Source organism: Tasmannia lanceolata, unplaced genomic scaffold (assembly GCF_043159265.1).
Source record: "Tasmannia lanceolata isolate RefF3 unplaced genomic scaffold, GAP_Taslan_0.1 ptg000013l, whole genome shotgun sequence".
NCBI lineage: Eukaryota > Viridiplantae > Streptophyta > Magnoliopsida > Canellales > Winteraceae > Tasmannia > Tasmannia lanceolata.
This window is the reverse complement of record NW_027518690.1, coordinates 40,371,660-40,389,013: the sequence shown is the minus strand read 5'-3', so window position 1 is coordinate 40,389,013 and position 17,354 is coordinate 40,371,660. Positions and strand designations below refer to the sequence as shown.

Genomic DNA, 17,354 nt, shown 5'->3' with positions numbered 1-17,354 from the left:
AAGGTGCTATTACTTAAGTTTTAAATTGCGCAAGGGGAGAGCGCACGATTCCCTTCCATGGATGCAATTCTAGGTCGAAATATGTGAACCATAGAGACTTTGGTATTCCTTGAATGTTTAGGAATCGAAAATTCTTGAAATCAAAAATCTTTAACTTCAACAAATTGAATCAATTTATCTCATGTCTTTCGGAACCGTTGGATTACGGTTTCCATCATAAGAACCATTAGAACCCCATTTAGGAACACTTACGTCATGTCGTGTCCTAGGTTTTAGGGAGTCCTAGAGTTAGGAGTCCAGCCTCATCACGGGCGTTTGCTATGGATAGCAACCGTGCCATAGATCTAGTTACACTAGTCACCCGAATTTCCCTAGGACAAGCCTAGTTACCTAGGATGTAGGTTAACCTGCAGTAGTCTAAGGGACAACTTGCACTTAGATAGGATCATACAGCATCTTAGATGAAGTCCTAGGATAATAAAATCTTTAACTTGAATTAAATAACTTCTTTTAAAACTGTTGAAACAGCCAATCCAGTCTAGATCGATGTCTTAGATGAGTTAGGCATAAGTAGCTTAGTTTAGGTGCACCGAACTACTTCGACTCTGATCCCAGTGAGGCTTGGGTACGTAGGCAGCTTGGATGCTTGATGGCATACCAATCATGAGTCGGCCCCACAAACAAATGGTGGGGTTTTGTATATTAGTTTTCTTATAAATTCTTAATTAAAATATGTAGGATTTCCCTCAAATTAGCATTTTAGGAGAACTTTCACTTAGATTGAATTCAAACAAATTAAGAGAATCAAGATATACATTTAGGAATTACACTGAAATTAGATCTTATGATGCATGTCATGTAGTTCGCACAATATAGAGTTAAATGAGCAATTTAAAAGAAATTCAAAAGAGTTAACTTTTGGAACTGAAGACCGATTATCGGGCAGGAATGGTGCATGTGGTGATAACTCCCCATATCTTCCATTCTCGTAACCAGGTAACGAGTCTAGATTTCTGGTAAATTATGGGTCCTAGATCCCACATCTAGGTGGCGACTCTGTCACTCTCTTTTGCGTGGAATTCGGATTGCCTTAGTGATCCCAAGTTCACGGAAAAGATGAATTAAATCACACCTTGCTAGGCTCGGTGGCTTACCCCTGCCCTTATGGGTACTGGGTTGCACGTTTGTTTGTACCCTATGGCTTAGTTGTTGCCTGCTTGGTTGGGTAATTAAAATCAATAATAAAAAGCACACGCCAATCGCATGGGTACGAGAGACCAAGAGAGAGCGTGGCGGCACGCGCCCCACCCCTCTCGGGGGATCGGGTCCCACAACATTGTAGTTCCATTTCTAGTTAGTGATGTAGCCAAAATATTAGGCTTAACTATGAGAGGGGAGAGGCTGCAACTAGATTGGGATAGCATGACAAGGGTGGATGGTTGGAGGTTTGGGCTTCCAACAGCCACCTTCCAAGAGGTCGTAAATGTTATTCATGCGGAAATGGATTCAAATGAAGAAGAGTCGATAAAGTCGACAGTGAAACATGTGATCTTGTTATTCTGCAGTACTGTCTTGTTCGCACAGAGGGATCACAAGGCATGTTCTTGCCTGTTCTCTTATATTGATTTGGGGACTATAGGAGATGTTGCGTGGGCTTATCTCGTTCATGAATTCTTGGTCAGGTCCTTAAATTCACATGCTGCACTTGGTGGGAAGGGGCATATATTGCGTTGCTCTATCATTTTACAGGTAATTTTTCATTCATGCCTTATAGTTACTTGTTTCTAAATTATAGGAGTGCATAAATAATGTAGCGTGATTTCAGGTATGACTATTTGAGCATACCACGTTCTGGGTACCTGATTACCCTGATGCTTATCCACGTCTATTTAAGTGGATCGGTGAGGATACCAAGAAGACGAAGCATAGAAAGTTGATTGACCGTGTTGGTGATGGGATGGTGAAAGCAACAGAGGTGAGAGATTACTGTTAATTGGTCGTTGTATGTATGTCTTGCGTGTTGTTTTCTTACATTCATATTTCTAATAAAAAAATATGACATTTATTTCAGGTGCTTATGATGGTTGAAGCTATGGCGAGGGAGGAAGCCCTACTGTTCGCCCAGGGTGGTTATCATCTCCGGTAAGATTTTATGTTATTTGTTAGATATGGTTCATTGAGTAACGTAAAGAGTGAGCGCACATTTCTTGTTAAGTTTCTTCGGGTTGAGCAATGGTCTGTTCTGTAGATCGTTAATGTATATACCGACTACTTGAACTTGTGAGAAACATGTTTGCGAAAAGAACAAAAGGAAGCATGCATTTGCATTACTACCCTCTAGCTGTGAGATTAAAGTAACTTACAAGTAATAATATTTGTATTTGAAGCTGCCGGCAATTCTAACATTTGTTTTCGTGGTTGCAGCAACTTATAATATCCGATAGATGTGAAAATCCCGAAGCATGTTCCCGATTTGTAAAGTGTCTAGAGAATATCCCACTTAAAGAGCTAAGAAAAGTACTCATTCCAATCAACATAGATTTGGTTGTGAGTACTACCCTAAACTTCTTTCGTAGGCCAAATATTAATTTATGCTGACTACTGGCATAACGTACTGAATTATTGATTTGTAGGTTGATTACCTTGTTTAATGGTTCAAAAGGGTGAAAGACATTGATATAAGTGCATTCCCCATTGATGAAGTGGTTGTTCGGCCTATACAAGATAACAGGTGATGTAACTTCCAATTACTTGAGTTAGGAAAACCTACGTAAACGATTAATTCTTATTGTTGCATATTCTTCATGTTTTGCAGCCACGATTGTGGGCTGTTCGTTTTGAAAGAGATGGAATACCTCAGCCGTGACGCTAGTTTGGATTTCACCCATAAAGATATTACGGCTATGCGAACTTCTCTACTTTCTGAAATGTTAAATGGGGTGTATGGGAAAGTATCCATGTAACTTTTGGGAGGAAGTCATGTTGTAACTTTGTAATGTAATTGTTGTTTTGTTTCGTGGGCATGATTTGTAATAGTGTCTTGTTTCGTGGGCATGATTTGTAATGTAATTGTTGTTTCAGTTATTTTGTGCTTATTTCGTGCTTGATACATAGCGATGCATATCGATGTCTGCAGGTTTAATTTGTGAGTTCTGTAATGGAAATAGCTAGAAAAATGATATATAACCAACATTATATAACACATTTTACACAGTATTAACAAGAAGACATTTTGTGGGGAAACAGAATTCCGAATGTTTCATTCGGACTCCCGCATGATGCCCAGTAGGAACCCAAAACTACTGGAACTGCATCGGGAGTCCGAATGAATCTTCGGACTTCCGAAACGGAATTCCGAATGTTTCATTCGGACTCCCGAATGATGCCCAGGGGGAACCCAAAACTACTGGAACTGCATAGGGAGTTCGAATGAATCTTCGGACTTCCGATTCGAAGTCCGAAGCTTCATTCGGACTCCTGAATAATGCCCAGTAGGAACCCAAAACTACTGGAACTGCATCGGAAGTCCGAATGAATCTTCGGACTTCCGAAACGGAATTCCGAACGTTTCATTCGGACTCCCGAATGATGCCCAGGGGGAACCCAAAACTACTGGAACTGCATAGGGAGTCCGAATGAATCTTCGGACTTCCGATTCGAAGTCCGAAGCTTCATTCGGACTCCCGAATAATGCCCAGTAGGAACCCAAAACTACTGGAACTGCATCGGGAGTCCGAATGAATCTTCGGACTTCCGAAACGGAATTTTGAATGTTTCATTCAGACTCCTGAACGATGCCCAGGGGGAACCCAAAACTACTAAAAGTCCATCGGGAGTCCGAATGAACCTTCAGAATTCTGATTGGGAAGTCTGAAGATTCATTCGGACTCCCGAATGATGCCCAGTAGGAACCCAAAACTGTCGGACTTCCGGATAAGACTTCTGAAGGTTCTTTCGGGCTCCCGAATAAACCCAGATTGGAGACCAACTCTATACGCAGAGAGATAGAGATAGAGAGAGAGGATAGAGAGATAGAGAGAGTTAGAGAGAGAGAGAGAGAGGTCAAGATAAACATGGCAATAACCAAACAAAAGTGTTCAAACAGTTGTTCCAATATGAACAGGGTGTATCCAATAGTAATTAAAACTGTGGTTCCAAACAAAATTGTTCAACCAGTTGTTCCAAACTTGTGGTTCCAAAAAATGTACAGTTCCGGCCAACTAGTGGCTACAACAACGTTTAATTTTTACAATTTCCATGTGAGTAAGTATCATGTGTAGTAACAAGGTTCCCAAAATCATTGCCACTTTGTACAGAAAAACCAACAACTACATCCCTAAGTAAAGAAAGGAGGTGCGAAGGACACTCCGGACCTACAAGAGAAAGTTGCTACAATCAATAAAATGATGGGTTTAATATGAAAATCATATCGAGTGCGTAATAATGAAACATACGTGTTCTGTGTAGGTGCGGATGGACCGATGTGAGTCATATTTAACTGACAATTTACGAGGGGAGGATTTTTACACGTTCTTTTGTTATGTCCAGGTTCCCCACATGATTTACAGTTGTGATGTTGTCCAATAGTACTAGTAAATCATGGGATGGCTCGGGCCATTGTGTTCGATCTAAAGTAGGATGAATCACCTCCTCATACGTACTCCGATATGTTGAAGCCAAAAACCAATCCTGGCTGTACTTATATCAGTCAAGCTTATATAATCCCATAGCTGCTATGGCATGCCCACACGGCAATCCCATCGTTTGGAAAAGACCACACGTACATGTTTTCTTCTCTAAATCCACACTATCTGTATGAGTCGATGAGAGCACTTCATATTCATTCCAACTACACGTGCAGGGTAGAAACTTACTGCCAAACAAATATGATCTGTCCAACCACTTTTCTGCTCTATGAGTTAAATGCGTTTTCCATGTAGCCCCAGCTTTCCGGCGAAACTGGAAGAAGTCTTGTACTTTCCATCTAGTGTGATCGACTAGAGCAGCAATCGGCAACTCCCTTGCGTCCTTCAATACGTTGTTGAAGCACTCTGCTGTATTAGTGGTGAGCACATTCCACCTGACCCCTTTAAAATGTACATTAGCCCAATTTTCTTTAGGAATCTTAGATATCCATTTCTCTGCTTTTTCATTCTTTGCTTTTATGAGTTACATCGCCTCCTTATGGTCACTCTCCCTTAAGGCATATGCCGCTCTCGAAAATAGTTTACAAAGTTTTTGACTCTTAAAGGTCTTCAACAGATTGGCATTGAGGTGACGAATACAGTAGCTATGGTATGATCCCGGTAATGCTTCAGCAACAGCTCTAAGCAGACCCTTCATCCGATCGGAGGAAATCGTAAATTCATTGTTGTTTTTGTTTACTGGCATCACCCTCTGGCGGAGTAAAAGAAGAAACCATAGCCAACTGTCAAAGTTCTCGTTCTCAACCACAACAAAAGCTAACGGAAATAATCCACCATCACCATCTAGAGTTGTCGCAGCCAATAAGATTCCTTTATATTTCCCTCGCAAATGTGTCCCATCAATTAGTAGCAGGGGTCTAACTGTTCGACTGAACGCACGGATGCTGGGGCCGAATGACCAAAATAAAAGACCAAATGTGTCATCTCCACTACCCGATAGCTGCCGGGTTCAGTATACACGCATAATGGTGCCAGGATTACATCTCTCCATCTCCTGAGCATATGTAGGAAGGATGCGGTAAGAAGCCTCCGCATTTCCACACATAATTTCGTGTATAGACCTTCGCATTGAAAGCCTTCGTATAGCTTAAGGTTATACTCCACTTATCCTTGACGTATGCTCTTATCAAACTAGGTGTCACGTCTCCTGGACGGGGAAATAACCCTAGGCAGGTTTCAGCTGCCCAAGATGCTGTGGCAAGGGGATGATCATTACCACTCCTCGTACTTGAGCATGTATGCTCTAGCACAAACCTGTTCACCCTAACACAGTCACGTGTTGACACGGACACGGAGTCTCGGACACATCAAACTCCAAAAAGTTAGAAACGATGACATGGCTAAAATAAAAAGTACATAAAATCTTGATTTGTGTGCCAAGTTTCGACACGGATACGAGGTATCTGACATAGCAACCCCTAAAAATCTAGAAATAGTGTCACACTCATACACATACATACATATAAAGTTATCGACACTTCTAGCAGTACATTTAAAAGTGTCTGAAGGAGTGTCAACACGTGTGGACACGAGTGTCGTGTCGGACACTATACGACACTTGTGTCAGCAATAAATTCAAAGTGTCGGCCAAATCATAGAGCGACAGACAATAGCGTTTTCGGATTCTTGGAGATTCCATGTATGGTGTGTTGGCATGCTTATGTGTATAACTTGCGTATAGTGTTGGTAATTTTATGTGGCTTTGCATTAAATTCTTTGAGATGCCTTTAGAGCTATAACGTATAGATCTTTGGGTGCCATAGTTTCAAAACTCACCTGAGTCGACTCCCTTTTCTCTTGGCCACGCTCCACATTTTGCCACCACGTTCCTCGTTTTGCCTTATCAGAGTCAATAAAAACTCCTTTGACTCTCCCGAGTTATGACCGTGTCAACCAGTACTCAGCCGCGTCAACCGCATTCTTAGCTGCGTCCGCGCTGAGTCGACAAGGATTTTTCTTGGCTGCATTTTGACCCGCATTTGTGTTTTTAAACACTGCTGGGCACAATCAGACTTTCAACCTTTGAGTTTGTAGATGTGGAGTTCTATGTGGCATTTGTCTTGGTGTCGTTCTCATTTCATTGATATCAAGTTTATTAAAACCATCAATGATTAATAAAAAATTGCTTCATAAGTTAATATCAATGATAACCCAGTGTAGTTGAGTTTAAACCTTTTGTGGGAAGGTTCTTGCCAAAAAGTTGAATTGAATCAATTTGATATGCTCACGAAGAGACATGAGCTTGCCAATCAGTCCATCTTGTGTAATGAAGTTAAAACATTGATGGAACACCTGTTCATCTATTTTTAGGGCGACTTTTGGGATTTGAAGGGCTCTCCTGAATAGCATTAGTATGCAATGGGTTGCTCTTTTCTTAATAATATTGTGACTAGATGGATTCTTTCGTCCTATGTTAGAGATATATGTTCTCTGCCATGTTGTTGGAGTCTTCTTGTTCCTTGCTGTTTCGTTTTTGTTCTTTTTTATAAAGTTTTGTGTAGATGCAAAATGAAAAAAAGGCGAATGAAATGCAGCATGAACCAACTAGTTGAGACTGTTGAGACCTTTTATACCATCATCACCGAATAATAGTCAATGTACATAACCAATTAATAGTCAATGCATCCCTTTCTACATGGCCATAGTGGCAGGAAAGAGTGGGGGAGAGGGTCAGAAAAGAGCCATGATCTCTGCTAAATTTGACTGTTGCAGTAGGTGGAGACACAGTATCTAGAAACATGGACGCCATTCTCTCTCTCTCTCTCTCTCTCTCTCTCTCTCTCTCTCTCTCTCTCTCTGTGCGTGTGTGTGTGTATAGAAACATGAACACTAACTCTCATAAACACATTCAGCTGTTATACTGCATTTATTGAAATGAACTTGATCTAATCCTTTACAGGGTCTAATAATATGCCTTTCTCCTCTCTTTTTCCACATATAGTCTAGCAATGTTATCAAATAATATACTAGAAGTCTAGAACTATCATGTACGAGAAGTTTCGGCTGATTAGCAGTTTGTAGTTGATCCTCTTATTATTACCTAATGTAGTAATTGAAACTGTACGATGTACTAATAATACCTTTCCATGCTGATATAATCACACTAAAATATGAAGCTTTAACAAGATTTTGGCTAGATATTATGTGCATTCCTATTATTGATCGAATATGCCAGTCATTCTTGATCTTATTCAAGCATTATTTCTTTGTTAGATGTGTATGGTGGATGGAACTATTATCTCTGTTTGAGAGTTTATCAAATAAGGAGAAATGACAGCCACAAAGCCTTTGATGAGGTTGGTTTCACCTGTCATCCTAGATTTAGATGGTACACTTTTAAACACAGGTAGGCTTGCCTTCTTTCTTCTTGACCGTTTCTATCATAAATTTCTTTGCTGAAACTTATTATGTGCCATCTATGCAATAATTTTTCTTTGGTTTTGTTGCTCTTATATCCTTATTTCTATTTTCTTTGATCTCAAATATGTTTCATTTCATGGAAGATGGAACTGTGGGTGAAGTCTTGAGAACATATTTAGTAAAGTATGGAAAGCAATGGGATGGGAAAAGAGCTCAAAGAATAGTAGGGAAAACACCTCTGGAAACTGCGGCAGCTATTGTGGAGGATTATGGGCTCCCGTGCACAACCGAAGAACTCATTTCTGAAATTACTCCAATGTTTTCTGATCGGTAAAACTATTCTTTCTTTATGCATTTTCGTGCAACACATACGGATTTTATTATTTTGTGTAGGCCTATTAAAACTCGAGTGATGGAAATCCTAGTCCCTATAATACTAGCCCATATACAACCATCAGGATACGCTAATGGAAACTTGTATATTTTAAAATTTATCCAAATACAAGGACTTATTGCTGGTGCCTAATGAGTGACTGTTCTCTAGAATCATAAAGCGTATAATGGTTAATTTATTGCATTTGTTTGTTGCAGGTGGTCTAATATTAAAGCACTTCCAGGTGCCGCTCGATTAATTAAACATTTGAGTGGTCATGGTGTGCCAATAGCGTTGGCTTCTAACTCACCAAGGGAAAACATAGAATTAAAAATATCATACCACAATGGTATGGTTTGTTTTCAAAGCCTCAATATCTTTTAAATTCTTGAATAATTTTTAGAAAATTAGAAGATGCTGATTAATGGTCACAAATTCACCAAGGAGATTTTTGTTTGGTCTCTTATTTTTGGGCTTATTAGCTTGTTTTTTCATGTATAGGATGGAAAGAATCCTTTTCTATCATCATTGGTGGTGACGAAGTGAAAACGGGGAAGCCGTCTCTTGAAATGTGAGACTAAATAGTAAATAGCATAAAAATTTGATTTTGGACATTTGTAGGTTTTGAGTCTATTGGGACGAATACAAAACGCCTATCAATTGCATACTCTCTAACTTTGTTCTTAAATACTTTTAAATTCGGGAAGTTTCCCCCACCTTCAACTCCTCAAGTCTTATTCTCCCCACATTTAATTCATCCACAACCATTTCATCTACTTCCATCAGCTCCCTTGTATACGTATTACCGAACGGGTTGCCGATAATGTTATGTACACCATCCTGGTCTCCGATAATGTTACGTACACTATCCTGATCATCTACACCATCCTGCTCTACACCTTGGCTGTCATCGTCCTCATCAAAGTCTTCATTGTCCTCATCAAAGTCCTCATCACCATCCTCGCAAATGGCATCATTAACATGCATATCACTATGAAAATCCCTACTGAACCGTGCATCGTGCCTGTATGGTAACGACTAGGCTAGAATGAAATTCAATGAGACAAAAATAGAACCTCCCAACTAAATATAATTTCTATAATTTATTACATGGAAGAGGTCTTATGTTCAGTTGTATCTTCCTCTGTCTCATTTAAAATTGGATCCTCATAATCTTCATCCAAGTCTACTGAATATCTGCCGACCCGATCAACATTAGACTAACAATAATGGAATGACAATTTCATACACGGATAGTACCTATGGTTGGTATGTCCTTCACCATGTCGTATTCGTTTGCTGGGAGCTTCAGATGGAATAGGTGTTGCTAACACTGCACGAACGGAATTATTTTTGGGACTCAAAGCAGGTTCGATTGGAGTAGAAGCTTCATAATGTTCATTTATATCAACTACATTTCTGAGCAATGAAAATTTCCACATGAGATAATATTCTAATGGAATGAGAATTTAAAGAATGCCAAAGTCCAGCTGAGTTAATATTTTACCTCTTCATGGGGATGGGTGCAAATATAATTTCTCCAACTCTGTACTCTTTAGTTATGTACAGGCTGATAGAATTAAAGAGGCTATTCTCAAAAAGCATCATCACCATACCTAGCTCATCATCATTTCGAATGTCGTATAACACGATTTGATATGGATCCATGACATATCGACATTTTATAGATAATGACACGCCGATTCTTGTGGTCCCAATCCTTTGGTGAATTAGAGACTGAAATTCCAAAAATTTTATATGGCGATTCATAGTTAAACACATTTTCGTCCCGCCAATATATTGGAATGATACTTCATCCTTCAAGTACCCATCAACGTGTAACATAAAAGAAGCCATTTTTCCACCATTTTTGCACACCCTGTTTCGATAAGAACCATTATTACTACACTTATGATCACTTTTGGACCAAAACAATACTATTACACTTTTAGAACCACTAAATTATGGTTAGGAGGTGTTCATAATGGTCCGATTATATACATACTGAGTATGAGTACCTTAATCACTATCAATACACTCATGATCACTTATAAAGTGCATGAAAGTTTATTTACACTCTTGGAACCACTACTTACACTCTTGGACCCACTAAGTTGTGGTTCCAAGGTCTAAATAATGGTTCCCAATGTATTCAACCACTTTTACAAAGCATAAACCCCTATTTACTCTCTTCGAACCATAATTTACACTCTTGGAAGCACTTATAAAGTGCATGAAAGTCTATTTACACTCTTGGAACCATAATTTACACTCTTGGAACCACTGCTTACACTCTTCGAACTACTAAATTATGGTTCCCAGTGTATTACACCACTTTTACAAAGCATGAACCCCTATTTACACTCTTGGAACCATACTTTAAACTATTGGAAGCACTATTTACACTCTTGGAACCACATTTTATACCTCGGAACCACTAGGGAACCACATTTTATACCCTGGAACCACTATGGAACCACCATTTATACCTCGGAACGACTAGGGAACCCCATTTACACCCCGGAACCACTACGGAATCACATTTTATAACCCGGAAGAACTAGGGAACCACATTTTATACCCCGAAACCACTAGGGAACCACATTTTATACCTCGGAACCACTACGGAACCACATTTTATACCCCGGAACCACTAGGGAACCACATTTTATAGCTCGGAACCACTAGGGAACCACAATTTCCACCCCGGAAACACTAGGGAACCACATTTTCAACCCCGGAACCACTAAGGAACCACATTTTATACCTCGGAACCACTAGGGAACCACATTTTTTATCCCGGAACCACTAGGGAACCACATTTTATAAGTCCAAACCACTACGGAACCACATTTTCTACCAATGAACCATTAGGGAACCATATTTTATAGCTCGGAACCATTAGGGAACCACAATTTTGACCCCGGAACCACTACAGAACCACATTTTCTACCCCGGAACCACTACGGAACAAAATTTTATACCCCGGAACCACTACGGAACCACATTTTATACCTCAGAACCACTACGGAACCACATTCTATACACCGGAACCACTCGGGAACAACATTCTATACCCCGGAACCACTAGGGAACCATATTTTATACCCCGAAACTACTACGGAACCACATTTTATACCCCGGAGCCACTAGGGAACCACATTTTATAGCTCGGAACCACTAGTGAACCACAATTTCCACCCCGGAACCATTAGGGAACCACATTTTCAACCCCGGAACCACTAGGGAACCACATTTTATACCTCGGAACCACTAGGGAACCACATTTTTTATCCCGGAACCACTAGGGAACCACATTTTCTACCCCGGAACCACTACGGAACAAAATTTTATACCCCGGAACCACTAGGGAACCACATTTTATACCTCGTAACCACTACGGAACCACATTCTATACACCGGAACCACTTGGGAACAACATTCTATACCTTGGAACCACTAGGGAACCACATTTTTTACCCCGGAACCACTAGGAAACCACATTTTATACCTCGGAACCACTAGGGAACCATATTTTCTACGCCGGAACCACTGGGGAATCACATTTTATAAGTGGAAACCACTACGGAACCACATTTTCTACCGCGGAACCATTACGGGACCACATTTTATAGCTCGAAACCATTAGGGAACCACAATTTCCACCCCGGAACCAATAGGGAACCACATTTTCTACCACGGAACCACTAGGGAACCACATTTTATACCTCGGAACCACTGGGGAACCACATTTTATACCCCGGAACCACTATGAAACCACATTTTATACCCCGGAACCACTAGGGAACCACCATTTATACCTCGGAACCACTAGGAAACCACATTTTATAACTCAGAACCACTAGGGAACCACATTTTATAGCCCAGAACCACTAGGGAACCACATTTTCTACCCTGGAACCACTACGGAACCACATTTTCTACATTTTATACCCCGGAACCACTACGGAACCACATTTTATACCTCAGAACCACTACGGAACCACATTTTCTACCCCGGAACCACTAGGGAACCACTAGGGAACAACATGTTATACCCCTGAATCACTAAGGAACCACATTTTATACCCCGGAACCACTAGGGAACCACATTTTATACCTCAAAACCACTAGGGAACCACATTTTATACCCCGGAACCACTAGGGAACCACATGTTCAGCAGTAAAAAATGTCTTCAAACCACTAAATTGTGTTTTCGAGGCCTAAGTAATGGTTCCAATAGGTTTTAAACACCAATGATACGTCTATGATGACTTTTAAAACCACTAAAATACTGTAATAATATACCAAACACTAGTTGGACTCTTGGAACTACAATTTTGAGTCTTTGAACCACTATGTAACCTCTCGAAACCACTAAATTGTGGTTCCAAGGCCTACGTAACGGATATGTTCCAAACACTAATGATACAGTCATGATCCCTTTCACAACCAATAAAGTAGTATTACAATGTACCAACCACTTGGGAACCATAATTTACATTTACAGTCATGAAACCACTATTTAACCTCCGAGGAACTACTAAATTGTGGTTTCGAAGCCTAACTAATGGTTCCAAGAGTCCAAGTATACATACGATGTCCAATCAGGCTTCTCTCTATACACACACACACACACAGAGAGAGAGTTAGAGAGAGAGGGGTCAAGATAAACATGGTAATATCCAAACAAAGAGGTTGGTAGACCATGAAAACATGAAAACAACGCACAAATTACATGAAAAACATGAAAACCCAAGAAATCATGAAAACATGAAAAGAATATGTAAACCCTATTCAAGTAGAGGAGAATGGCCATACTTGGAGCAATGTTTATCAACCAAGAAGAAACAAGTAATGGTGTTTTTTTTCCAAAAGACTATGGCTGCTATTCACTTTGGATGAGCTACCAAGGTATCCAACAATGGTTGTTTTTCACGTTGGAAGTTGGTTGGGGAAGAAGAAAGAAAAAGAGAAGGTGGTAGGTCAAATAGCTTAGGGATTAGAGCTTATAAAGTTGGTGGGAAAAAGCAAGGGGTATATTTGTCCTAAAGGCCTATTTTCGTACCCTGACAACCCATTTTTTATAAATTTGAAATGACTACCCTTTTTTCACAATATAATGAAAACTTTGCATTTTTCTAACAATTTTTCCACAATAAGAAAGAAAAAGAGTTTTTATATGGTGGCCGACCGTGTAAAATACAAGGGCCCCATATTGATTTTTGATCTGCTTTTCCAGTAAAAAAAGGTGGTTTGACCAGATCAAAAAATCAATGGGCAGGGTTTGTTTTGACAACCCGCCCTTGTATTTTACAAGGTCGGCCACCATATAAATTCTCATTAAAAAAAAGCACAAACATGGCATCAGAGCCTATACACATACACCATAAAATATCTATAGTGGGCCACACAACATATAGGAAATATCTTATTAGGAGCATCAAGTTTGTTAAGGAAAACCACTATATACAGCATTGACATACTGCCCACATGTATGACGTTTGGCTCCATAAATATTGTTGGCCATCACAAGATCATCCAATTAAAAATCTGATCTAAGCTCTCTAAATCCCACATCATAAAAGATCTAATCTCTAAATCTTAGATCCTCTCTCTCTATCTCGACTTTATTGTGGATTCAATCACCAACTTTAACATGGCAACAGGGCACGTATTTTAGATCTCTCTAAAACCCATGATTATATTCGAATTTTACTAAACCCGCATGAATAGTCCAATGGGGGCGCCCTTGTAGCTGGTTTTTGCAAGGACGCCCTTCATTTTAGCATTCCTCTAAGTTAAATGTCATTTTTATAATTTAATTACATTTGCTTTATATGGGTGGGAACATGAGAGCATTTAAGCAGTTGGTGGCAACGACCATGTCATGTGCTTTGTGACATTAAGGAGGGTAGCCAAAACAATTCAATTCTCAACCAAAGGTTGAGTAGGTAGCCCAACTGCCCAAACCAATGCACTCTTTTCCGACTATCCAATGCTCAGTACGGTTATCCTTGTTTCTCATTCTCAATGCCCAAACGTGACATATGCAAAAAAGTACATAGTTTTATGAATAAGTTTCTATGTGGTAACTGGTAAGAATAGAAACCTTTGACAAATGAATGATGGACTTACATAAGTAATTAACTATGGTCATATCCATAAGATCAATGCCGATCGTTTACTTCTCCTTGGAGGGCTCTTAAAGTCATCTTGTTGATCATCCATTTAAGGTGGAATCAACCGCAGTGGACCTTGGTAAGGTTTTTCATTTTTCTATTTAAATATACCACATTATAATAAAGTATACGGAGATGATATCTCCAACCTCTTTTGCTTGTCCATTCCTCTGCCGATAAAGCCAGAGGCAGAAATGCAAGACAGACCAAAGGGTGGAAATTAGAGGTGTAACAAGGGTTGAGGAGAACCTTAAAGCAACCAGAGGTAGAGCATTATTTCAACTCTAACATGTCCCAACTATAATCACGAGGGCCAACCCTAACCTAACTCGTTTTTTAATCTCTCAACTTTAACCCAAACCGTCTAACTCATTTTTTTAAACCAAATCGGGTCGGGTTTGGGTTGTTAAAGAGACGTGTCATGTTAAAGATGAGTCCATATCACAATCATAAGAGATGTGGACGTATCCTTTGTTGTTTTAAGTTTCCTATAGATATGGACTTATCTTTTGTAGTTCTTATTATACTAATATATACAAGTAAATGGCCCTATATATGATGCCAAAGGCAATAGGTAAAAGCAACAACGGGATACTTTTACATGTCACCACGTCCCGTCTTCATGATAGTTGCTTCTTATGTAAGGAACTAAATAGCTAAAAAGAATTTTCTATGAGGTATTCTAAACTCAAGGGCACCCTTGTAGAAGACGGGGGGGGGGGGGGGGGGGGGGGGGGGGGGGGGGGAGTTTGGTGTTTCGAGAGCGCCCCCATTGGCTTCAAGGAGCAGCTGTGCATTTATTATGGGATAAATTCAAAGTACATTAAATGCATAACAGCCCTTTACAGGCAATGGGGACGCCCTTCAGTTTAATATACCTCAATTTATATTTATACGACATTCCTAGTTAAATATGCGCGAGAAATTTTCATTTATAACATATCCTACAACTATACGCATTAAATAGTTAGAGACGTGTAGGGAAATTGGTTAAGAAAACAAGGGGGAGACAGACGATACACAAAACCCACTCCATGCTCTTGTATTGGACATGAGGTGAAAGATCAAATCATCAATTTTCCTTGATATATAAATACTATTTGCACATGTATGTTGTTTATCTTGGTATAGTGTAAATGTAATTGAATTACTTCGTGGATCAAATAATTGTTAGGCCCTGTCAGTTTTGGATTTTGGAGAATTGATTGATTCAAAAACTGATTATTGGACTCAATTGGGTTCAATAATTAGTTTTGGGATCGCAATCGATTCTCAAGATCCAAAACAAACCGTTATCAGTGGGGTCACAAACATTTTCCACAATATGGTTAAAGCAATAGGGGCAGTCAATGGAAGTGAACTGATGATTACTAGCAAATAAATGTTTAATTATAAACAAAGGAATGCTAGCTAGCTCTTTCCACACCATATAAAATCCAGTCTTATTCACTCAATTGTCTACATAAATCCTATAAATATGTATGATAACTAGGGCTGCAACTCGGATCGGGCAGTTGGGTTTTGAAGAACCCAACCCACATGAGAAATATCTCGGGTCGAGTCGGGTCGGGCTTTTTTTCCAGAAAACCTACGATTCCCAAACCCAGCCCTACCCATGATAAATCTCAGGTCGGGTTTTTTTAACGTTGATGCAATTCTTTTAGGAAAACTTTAGTTTGGCAAGGAAACTCAACTGATAGAAGTAGAAAAACTCATGCATGGCAAACTCTTTAATGCATTAACTAATTACTAGTCCAAAGAGAAGAAATTGATACATTACCAAATGAAAATGATTATAGTCGTATGAGATAAACAACAAACTATTTAGTGCATTCACTATTTAGTTGAAACTTGAAACCCTATAGCTAAAGGGGGAAAACGAATAGAAGATGGAAAGAGTCTTGTGATTGAATGCGTGCGTGAGTTTATTTTTAAGTTTTCACTTTTAAAGTAACAAACTTTTAGAAGAAAAAAAATACATACTATAACTTAAGTAACTCGGGTCGGGTCGGGCCCCTTCAAACCCGGCTCGACCCGAGATTCATGTGGGCTTTTGGATCCTAGACCCGGCTCGACTCGAAACCCGAGAAACATAATCCAACCCGAGCTATTTTTCGAGTCGGGTCGATGCTTACCCGCCTTAATGATAACTGAAATTTAATTTCGTTTGCACTTCTCTTTCAAAAGAAACATAAAGTCAGGCAAGAGTACAAGAGTTGGGTTGCGTGACCGAAAAGATCTGACCGTCCATTTTCATTGACCGAAAAAAGCACATCATTTTTTGAGCCATCAGACATTGAAACCAAGGTCAAATGAATGGTTCAGATCAATCAAAATTGAGATCCAATTTGTCATGTAGCTGCTCTCTATTGTGGATGTGGGTCCCACATCTCACAAGTCACAAGTACACACGGTGACACGGGATTCTCGTGACTCACAGAAATAGTTAGTAAAAGCACACGGGATTCTCTTGAGTCGTGACTCGCAAAAATAATCATTAAAACAGGACGAGCATTCTTTTATAATGGTACATACCCAGCTTGTCCTTTCCTTATAGCTTTTTTGGCAACTATAATAAGGGTCGTGATAAATTCGCGCCCCCGGTAGAATAATTCGCACCGCAGTTACTTGAATTGTTGCAGCAGACTATCGTTTTTAGCTTTGTGCGAATTATCCTCATGGGGGGTGCGAATTTATCATTGCTCCTATACTAATCCTTAACAGCTCCAGTA

At 39.7% G+C, this 17,354-nt stretch overlaps 3 protein-coding genes across 3 annotated transcripts; 2 read left to right on the top strand and 1 right to left on the bottom strand.

The window, feature by feature from the left end:
• Nucleotides 1–1,386: 1,386 nt before the first annotated feature.
• On the top strand, nt 1,387–2,963 carry LOC143891250 (uncharacterized). The gene is made up of 5 exons (XM_077395872.1): nt 1,387–1,749; nt 1,895–1,975; nt 2,072–2,142; nt 2,663–2,731; nt 2,816–2,963. Exons 1-5 carry the CDS (start codon nt 1,387–1,389, stop codon nt 2,961–2,963), a joined length of 732 nt encoding a protein of 243 aa, XP_077251987.1.
• Nucleotides 2,964–4,704: 1,741 nt separating this feature from the next.
• On the bottom strand, nt 4,705–5,751 carry LOC143891249 (uncharacterized). Its single transcript, XM_077395870.1, has 3 exons — nt 5,688–5,751; nt 5,174–5,528; nt 4,705–5,080 (listed from the first exon to the last, which is right to left on the bottom strand). Exons 1-3 carry the CDS (start codon nt 5,749–5,751, stop codon nt 4,705–4,707), a joined length of 795 nt encoding a protein of 264 aa, XP_077251985.1.
• A 2,172-nt stretch (nt 5,752–7,923) lies between these two features.
• On the top strand, nt 7,924–9,113 carry LOC143889368 (bifunctional riboflavin kinase/FMN phosphatase-like). The gene is made up of 4 exons (XM_077393538.1): nt 7,924–8,052; nt 8,210–8,396; nt 8,658–8,788; nt 8,941–9,113. The coding sequence occupies exons 1-4, from the start codon at nt 7,977–7,979 to the stop codon at nt 9,012–9,014; spliced, it is 468 nt and encodes a 155-aa protein (XP_077249653.1). The 5' UTR covers nt 7,924–7,976; the 3' UTR covers nt 9,015–9,113.
• The last annotated feature ends 8,241 nt before the right edge of the window (nt 9,114–17,354 follow it).